This window comes from Myxocyprinus asiaticus, chromosome 17, assembly GCF_019703515.2.
Source record: "Myxocyprinus asiaticus isolate MX2 ecotype Aquarium Trade chromosome 17, UBuf_Myxa_2, whole genome shotgun sequence".
NCBI classification, from domain to species: domain Eukaryota; kingdom Metazoa; phylum Chordata; class Actinopteri; order Cypriniformes; family Catostomidae; genus Myxocyprinus; species Myxocyprinus asiaticus.
This window is the reverse complement of record NC_059360.1, coordinates 23,538,089-23,547,414: the sequence shown is the minus strand read 5'-3', so window position 1 is coordinate 23,547,414 and position 9,326 is coordinate 23,538,089. Positions and strand designations below refer to the sequence as shown.

Genomic DNA, 9,326 nt, shown 5'->3' with positions numbered 1-9,326 from the left:
GTCAGTGTTCAGGTATGTGAAGGAGGAGACGGGGAGCAGTGACACAGTTCAGGTAAGGCTCTTTATTTCTCTGCCTCTCTGCACAGCTGTTGCACTCTTCTCAGTGCTTTTTCATTTGCTCAGTTTAATTAAAGTAACTTCCAAAATAAACATACATTCCTTAATAACACTCAGGCTGGTTCCCGCCTCCTCCTTGCCCATCCTTTACCCGTTACATTGTTGTTTTTCAAAACTAACACCAGACAAAATACATGACAAAACACCAAGCTTAGTCTAAACTATTGATCTTTGATCCATTTTTTCCAGTCAAAACACCCTGTAAAGTCAACCTGATTTTTTAATCTAAATTTAAAGGAAAAGGTGTTCTCTGTATAGCAGTGTTTTTCAGCATTTCTTACTTTTTAATACGTCACCATTTTAATTTATGTAGGATAAAGTTTAAAACAATCCTCTTAAGTCTTTTGTGATGTTTTTAACCTATTCGCTACAGCAAGTTTTACTTATAAAGAAATTAATAGTACTTCTGAAAATGTTTTAAAATGATGTACACTCACATGAGATGAAGATTCCAGTCATATCAGGGGCCAAGTATAAGCGGTTTTATTTTATATTGTTCAGGTCTACCTCATGGGAGCTGTTTTATGACCCCTCATATTATGTGGTTCACATAATGTGGTTCAAATTGGGAGAAAATGGGATAACCCCCCCAAGATTATAAATGTAGATGGTTATGTAAAGCATACGTTAAAATGTATCACCTTACAAGTCATGTATTTTAGTAAAATTGTACTATGTGAGGAACAGGGCGAAAAGTAAGTGTTTATTAACTGATAGTCTGCCGTTTTAATTATATTTTGTGTGAAAGTGAATAAAACTCGTTGTGGCACCTCTAGTGTCCATTTCACCAGAAAACGGCCGTGATCTAGAAATAATTTTGTAAAAATGTAGGAATAGTAACAGGATTTTTGAGACCAGTTTGCAACAATACTGTGTGCACCTTTAAAGTTTACCAAGTTACTCAACTCTCTAAAAAAAAAAAAAAAATTACAAATCGATTGAATTGTACAAATCATACATAAAAAAAGCAACTTCTGACTGATCATTATGTGGTACTGTTTAGTGTACTATCCATTTGTGTTCCATTTTAGGTCTGAACGTGCTTTTGATCCTACTGTTTATTTCTAATACCAGCCTGAAATGCAAATATATACTGTATATTCAAAGCTGTTTATGACTTCTTCCATGTAGTCCTTAAAGTGAACATAATATGTTTTCACAGTGTTAACAGTAGATGAGAATCCAGTGAATTAAGTGTTCAAGGGCTGCTATTAGCCAACAGGAAGTTTCAATAGAAACCATCAGCCATTTAGAAGAGAGCTGCCAGTTACAACTCCAACTCTCCATGTCTTTGGTGTTTTTGAACCACAAAATAATTATGTATTCTCTCTTTTATAGTTATAGTCTTATACTGTAGTAGTCTGCCGGCAGTAACTAACCTGACATTCTGCCTCTAGCATACACTGTAAGTGTCAAAGCGTAATAAAATACCTTAGTGCCAAAAATAAATTAACACCAAAATCAATGTTTGGAGCCAAACAAAATGAGATGCCGGGTATTTTCCTATATACTGTACTACTATCTAAGTGCCTCTTAGATTTTTCTGGAATGCTACACAGGGGTGATACTAAGGTCTTCTGACAGCGAAAAGCCAGAATCCCTGTCCCTTGTAGGTTTCTCAGGCTGGATGTACCTCCTAACATCCTCATGTCCATAGCTAGCATGGCGCTTGACCAGAGGTTTGTGAGTAATAGTTGTAGCCAGACCAAGAGCAACCAGTGAAGAAGTTGCTGCAGTGCTGGTGCAGGGCTCCACAGACTTGGCCACAACCACAGGCAAGCTCTCGGTCTCATAGCTCTGCTCGTCGTAAGCATAGTTTACGTTACCACATGGGAAGCTCTGAAGTTTCGCCAAATCCATAACCGCAGCGAGCGAGCCCCCTGTAGCGCCTGTTGTTGCATCCTTCTGAGAAACATGACTTAGAGGCCCAGTGGGACTGCCAGTGGTCTGGGAGGATGTTATAGTTGGAGGTGGGGATGTGGATGTTGAAACAGTTGCACTTGCAGCTACTACTACAGGGTCAATGCGCTCTGAGGTAGAAGCCGACGCAGACAGGGGAGTGGAATTATAAGACAGCGGCACGGATTGGGTATGGCACAGGGCTGATTTTCCCCGTCCAAAGCTCTCTAGAACCCAGGAACCGTAGGTGGGGTTCCAAAGATTTTTTGTCTTGTTCTTGAGCTTCTGGCTGCCTGACAACGAGCTGGTTCTAGAGCATGGTCGATGGTCTGGGACTTGAAGCCATTGCCCAGGACGAACCCCTGGAGCTGGAACCGACTCAGCCCAACATGATTCCAATGTTTCACGGTACGTGCCCACCTCCTGTGCAAGCTGGACTGGTCTTTGCTGCTGCAAATGGGGTTTTTGGGCCTGTGGATTTGGATCCTGTGACATAGAGTGGGCCACAAGAAGAGGTGTCAAACTGCCAGATCCTTCTGGACGGATAACAATGCCACTTTCTTCCATAGAGGGACCATACTCCACTGGAAGGGGGGTGTTGATGACATCAGGGTCCTGATGGGTCAAGAGATGGGGGACAGTTGAAATGTAGAGGATGGGGGCAGAAAAGGCAAAAAGAGTTGAATTAAGTCATCTTAATTTAAAGAAAGACAGCAAATTCCATACTGTTTCTGCACCCTTGAAGGGTGAAGCAAAAGTGAGCAACTTGTGGAAGGGTTGTTTGTGAATGATACATTTATAAAGTAATGCCATGCTCCCTTCAGAGTACGCACTTCAAGGGCTATGCCCTTCTAAGTGAGAAGGGAATAGGGATGCTCACTTGCGATTGTAATTTGCCTTAAAGGTATAGTTCACCCAAAAATTAAAAGATGTGTATGACTTTCTTTCTTCTGATGAACACAAATGAAGATTTTTAGAAGAATATCTCAGCTCTGTAGGTACAATGCAAGTGAATGGTGGCCAGAACTTTAAAGGTCCAAAAAGCAAATAAAGGCAGTATAAAACTCCAGTGGTTAAGTCTATATCTTCAGACGCGATTTGATAGGTGTGGGTGAGAAACAGGTCAATATTCAAGTCCTTTTTTACTATGAATTCTACTTAGTGCCCAGTAGGTGGCGATATGCATTCTAACAAAAGGAAAAAGTGAGAGTGAAATTGGAGATTTATAGCACAAAGGACTTAAATATTGATCTGTTTCTCAGCCACACCTATCATATCGCTTCAGAAATGTGGATTTAACCAGTTCTTCTGTTTCTGGAATAATGTTATGATGCTTTTATATGCTTTTTGGACCTTTAAAGTCCTGGTCATCATTCACTTGCAATGTAAGGACCAACAGAGCTGAAATATTCTTCTTAACATCTTTGTTTGTGTTCAACAGAAAAAAGAAAGTCAGACACATGTGGGATGGCATGAGGGTGGAGTAAATTATGAGAAAATGTAAAATTTGGGGTGAGCTATACCTTTAATGTACTGCCTGAATTTTAACAGTGATATCTTAATGTATTATATTCCATTAGGTAGATTTGTTTTACCTGTGTACAGTAGTTGATACGTTCTAAAATGGTAGTGAAGTTTGGTCGGTGATTTGGACAGTGTTGCCAACACTGTGTCATGATCCGATAACTAAAACAGGACAAATCAGAAATACTAGCAATTAAAATTACTAGACCAGTATCACTATACTGCACCTATTAGTAAATCATGAGTTAAAGTTAGACCCAAGAGCCTTTCATACTTTATTCTTAATATAAAAAAAAAATCACACAATCACAGTTGAAGGACTTACACAGGCCCTGGGCAGCTTTTAGGAGGGTCCATCCGACCTCCGCCGGTTACAAATTCCAATACTTCCTGATTGGTCTTGCAGGGATAAGGCATGTATCCAAGTGAGAATATCTCCCACAGCAGCACCCCAAAAGACCTGCAGATGGAGACAAATCACATATAATGTCTGAAACAGTTGGCCTTGGGTCTGCAGTCTGCACAGCTGAGAACTGAGGAACAAGTGATACCACTGCAATTTTGAGAAATTTAAATACCACAAACAATCAAATATGTTCCGGTGTCATATTTAACCTGAAAATCAGAAATAACAGTCTAATGCACTAATCACTGCTGTACGTTTTTTTTTTTTTTTTTTTTTTTTTACCATTGTTAACAAATAGAAAGTATTTATATGAACCACAACTGTTATTACCATGTGTCAGTCTTGCATGTAAAAATACCCTCTAAGAAGGCTTCAGGTGGCATCCACTTCACTGGCAACATGGCACGACCACCCTTCCTATAGTAACTTGCCCTGCAATGCAAATGCATCCCTTTGTCAAAAACAGAATGTCTGTGTTCATTCATACTCATTATTATAGATTAATAAACATCACAGGTACAACATAACAAAAATGGAAAGACAGAACAGGAGGTGGGGTCATCAGTTGAATTACAGCACCTATAAATGTCACGGGCCATCCCAAAATCTCCAATTTTAGCCACTCTATCTGGACCTGGACAGGTCAAAAGGCAGTTGCGTGCTGCAATGTCCCTGAAACAGAGCACCAGAATTACAGGTTTGGCTTGCTCATGGTATCTACAGGTATCTACAATAACCATACATGTTTAGCACATCAAGTGATTTATAATTATAAAGTTCACCTGTGGATGAACTGGTTCTCTTCTAGGTAGCGACAGCCAAGTGCAATATCTCTGGCCATATGCAACAGCTCCAGCATAGTCAGAGAGGAGGACTTGTTCTGTTTAAACAGATAATTAAAACTGTAACATTGTAAAAAGTCAATTAAGTCCCCATTGCAATGAGAATGAATATGCAGCACAAAATAATGATCAATTATCAAATTCACTTAAATTTTTTAATTTGACTTCAAATAAAATGACTTTTGCTTTAAACACACATTATTCCATTTTGTTTCACAAAAAAGTGAAAACAGTTAATTCATATTTAAAAGCACAGCTGCATAACGGTTTCTGTGCCGATTTTGTAAAGGCAGCTCTAGAAAAATCCACATCGAGAACTTGCAGAGCATAAAGGTCTATTGAGAAACAGCAGTTTTAAACAACAACAATCATATGAATAATTAAAATATGGGAGAAAGAATTGCAAACTGTCACAAGTGTATGAGACCAAGGCAGGACCCAAACACAAGAGGCAATTTCAAAGGCTTTGATGTAAAATAAACCAAAGTACAAACAAAAACACTAAAAAAAACAAACAAACCAGAAAACAAACTAAAGCAAGATTGGAACCAACCGACTGGGAACACACACAAACATTACTAACATTACAAACAATTCAACAAAGAATTAAACTCGAGGGGAGCTTAAGAAGGGAAGGGTTGATAGGGAGCAGGTGCCGCCGATGATTGTTAATTGGAGAATGAGCTGTTGTCCGAGTAATGGAGCTGGCGTTCTCCACGTGGCACCTACAAAATACAAGAGGGTGAGAGAGAGACAAAACCAACACAGGAAAACACTCAGATAAGACAAACAGACAGTCAGGGGAGGCACAGTTAGGCAAGACTGTGACAGTACCCCTCAACTGATGGACACCTCCTGGCATCAACAATAGACACACCAACACGAGAGGGACTGACCAGGGAGGAAGGGTGGGAAGAAAGACAAGACATGGAGCCTGAGTGTCCGGATTCCGACACCAGAACCGAAACCGAACTAGACAGGAGAGTCAGGATCCAGACACCATGCTCCAAACATGAAACACAAAACAGATCGAAGAGTGCAGGCAAGAAAACCAAAACCAAAGCCATGCACCCACACAGAGACAACACAAAGACAGGTAGAGCACATGGCCAGGAGAATAGCACTGAGCCATGCGTTTAACACAGACACAGAATCTCGACTGAACCATCTCGAAGAAATGGGACTTGAAGATTTCTGCACGAGTTTCAAAGTTAGATGTCCAATATAAAGTGTCATTCCATTGCACTTTCCCCAGTTGAAAGGTGGAAATTCAGACTTTCCAAGTTGAATGTAACACTTCATGAATCACAGCAACAACAATACGGAGCATCACGACTTTCCTCACAAGAGTGAACATTTGGGGACACACACACACACACACACACACACACACACACACACACACACACACCAGGCGCGTGTGGCAGTGGACTCAGTGTGCTGAAGCAATGCATATACAGCAGGCGAGTGTTTCAAACAGCTAGACAGAGCTAGACAGAGCGCAGCTAAATGGAACGCAATGCAGCGTCTTCAAATTGAACTTCAATTTAACACGCATATTAGAAACGCAATGGTTATGGCATCTCCTGTTATTTGAAAATAGATGATTCAGACAGTCACTAAAAAATCTGGTGCGTATTTACTAAGATTACTACGGTAACCTGAAGGAATAACAGACAGACGTGCGTTGGGCACATTCTTTCAGAGTTGGATAGCGAATCTTCACATAATGATAAAATACGATGCATTATATTTTGAATATTTTGGATATTTTGTAACATATTATTTTATAACAGCCTATACTGTTGCCTATGCCTATAATAATGAATAGACGACACACTGGAACGACAAGGCACAATGCAGCAGCCATAGCTGTTTGTCAGACATGTTATTATATATACAGTTATGAACATGTAATCGCCAAGTACTGAAGTAATTAGTCCGAGTACTCGAATAGACAAAATGACAAAAATGACCCTTCCCTAGACGCAAGCTGTCTTCTTAAAAATAACTGTGTATTTAAAGTATTCTGTAAACACATACTATATATAAAGCCTATGTCAGTCATATACAGTATATGCCCTTTTCTCAGTTTGAGCCACTGCCCCTCAAAATGTCTGTGCACGGCTCTGATAATTACCATAGACTAAATCAAATCCTAACCCTAAAAGATAAATTTTGGCATTTTAATAATAATAATAATTAAAAAAAAAAAAAAAAAAACATTAATGAATGTATGAATTGGTTTTCCAAATGAGGACATCCTGAAATGTCCCCAAAGAGGTTTTTTTTCAGCTCACTTCTGGGAACAAACTTATCAACAAAGTTACACTATGTACAGTATGTACACTACTACACACAACACACACACTTACAGTTCTGGGGCGGTTTAGTCTCAAGAAGCTCTTTAAGTCTCCTCCCGTCATGAGCTCAAGCAAGATGAAGCGAGGCAGGATCTGCAGACTGACTCCAATACAGCGCACAATGTTCTGATGGCTGAACTTACTGCAGACATAAAAGAGTGGAGAACCAGACTCCAATGAACCATGAACACATGTTCTGCAGGTACAGGTCATCTTGACTCCAACTCGATCACAAACAGTCACACACCTCTATACATGTCAAGCTGTTACTTGTTCATAGTGCCATGACAGTTATTATACTGTATTATAATTTATTAGATATTTGTTATATTAAAAAATATACAGCATAACACCTTGAAGTGAAGGGCAGTCTGAGAGGCATTTTGCATTGAAGTATAACAAAGTTAGATGCTTTGTAACAAATTCTGGCAAAAACAAAAAACAGTTGTGGTCCATATGGTGGAACATGTTAACAGCTAACTGAAATAATTAATGCACTTTAATTTTTTTTTCTTCTAATGATATACTATAATATTATTTAGAGTTTCTGTATTATCTAGGCCAGTGTTTCCCCAACATTTTTTGTCTTATGTAGGATAAGACATTTCATAGCACCACAGAGACACAGTGTTCATGGTTTTAGAGGAAATTAACCTTAAATGGCTTACTTATTATTGTCTCTGTGTATTAAGCTGGTTAAGGATACAATATTTTAACATTGAAAGACTTAAACACTTCTGCTTTAATTATTTTATGATTTTGTCAGGCCTAATATTTTTCAGCGGCAGTTTCTGCTTTCTAGATCTAACAAAGCAAAATCTAAATCTTTTATCTTTTAGGTATGGGTTGAAAATCACTGATCTAGGCCAATGTAAATTAAGTATGAACTATGTTGTTCATTAAATTCACTAACTACAGTTTTCAGTTTACATAAATGATTATGAAAGAGAATCTCTGCAAAACATCTGCTGCCTGACTAAGGAGGACACATGCCCCTCCAAAAACAAAAATGTGAACCAGGCAATCAGAACAAACATTTAAAATGGAAGGAAAATATTTCATAGCCTGAAGTCAGTTGACTGAGAGCAGAGGATTGGAATGACAATCTATGTTCCCCCACTTGCTGTCTGTCACACACATGTACAGGCATAGCAATTGTGTGTGTGTGTGTGTGTGTGTATTTGGGGGAGGCGTGTGTGTTATTGTCAAGCATACCTCATAATCAAGGCCTCCATAAGGAAATCCATCTCATCCTGTTCTGAACAGATTTCTGGAAGAGTCTGTCATAGATAAAGAAAGAGACAACTCAAAAAAAAAAAAAAAAAAAAAAAAAGATAGATAGTTCTCCCAAAAAGGAAAACAACTTACCCTCATGTTTTTCCAAACCTGCATGACTTTCTTGCTTCCATGGAACAAAAAAGGAGATGTTAGGCAGAATGTGACTGACAGTCTCAGTCACTTTTTACTTTCATTGCATTTTTCCTAACATCCCCTTTTGGTAACACTTTATTTTAAGGGTCCACAATATGCACTAGTTAAGCACGAATAAGACAGTAATTAATGCATAACTGAATGTAGAGTAAGGCTATCTTAGCCATAACTTATTTTGTGTAGAAATTAATGCAATTAATGCTCTATTTCAGATATATATATATATATATATATATATATATATATATCATATATAAAAAGCTGTTACCAATAAATGACTAAAATCCTTTATTAAAGACAACTGGACCTCTTGTTCTAAAGTGAAAATTTAACCTATTCAAGTTATTGGTTTGTTTTGCATTTATTAGGTTGTATTTAAGATTATTTAAATATATTAAAAAAGTAATTAGGACTCATTAGTATTGGTTTTACTAAGTTGTTACTAATAAATTGCTAAAATCTTGTATTAAAGACAACTTGACCCCCTGTTCTAAAGTAAAAGTTTAACCTACTCAAGTTATTGGTTTGTTTTGCACTTACTGGGTGGTTTTCTAAGTTTACTAAACTATATTAAGACAGTAATCATGACTAATTATTATTGGTTTTACTAAATTGTTACTAAAGAATTGCAAAAATCTTAAAGACAGTTTGACTTCTTTTTCTGTAGGGAATCATTTACTTACACAAGTTATTTAGTTGTTTGACATTTATTAGGTGATTACAGTATTTGCAGTAAACTTAATT

The 9,326-nt window shown here is 38.0% G+C and overlaps 1 protein-coding gene across 1 annotated transcript in view; it reads right to left on the bottom strand.

The window, feature by feature from the left end:
• Positions 1–1,203: 1,203 nt before the first annotated feature.
• The window catches only part of LOC127455014 (tyrosine-protein kinase receptor-like), a 90,227-nt gene continuing 82,104 nt past the window's right edge, over positions 1,204–9,326 (bottom strand). The window contains exons 22-29 of the mRNA XM_051722534.1: positions 8,367–8,431; positions 7,164–7,293; positions 4,729–4,826; positions 4,526–4,618; positions 4,277–4,378; positions 3,866–4,000; positions 3,612–3,702; positions 1,204–2,631 (exon numbers count right to left, since the gene is read on the bottom strand). Of these exons, the coding sequence (XP_051578494.1) occupies positions 1,669–2,631; positions 3,612–3,702; positions 3,866–4,000; positions 4,277–4,378; positions 4,526–4,618; positions 4,729–4,826; positions 7,164–7,293; positions 8,367–8,431 (1,677 nt within the window). The 3' untranslated portion in view covers positions 1,204–1,668. The remainder of the gene's footprint in view (positions 2,632–3,611; positions 3,703–3,865; positions 4,001–4,276; positions 4,379–4,525; positions 4,619–4,728; positions 4,827–7,163; positions 7,294–8,366; positions 8,432–9,326) is intronic.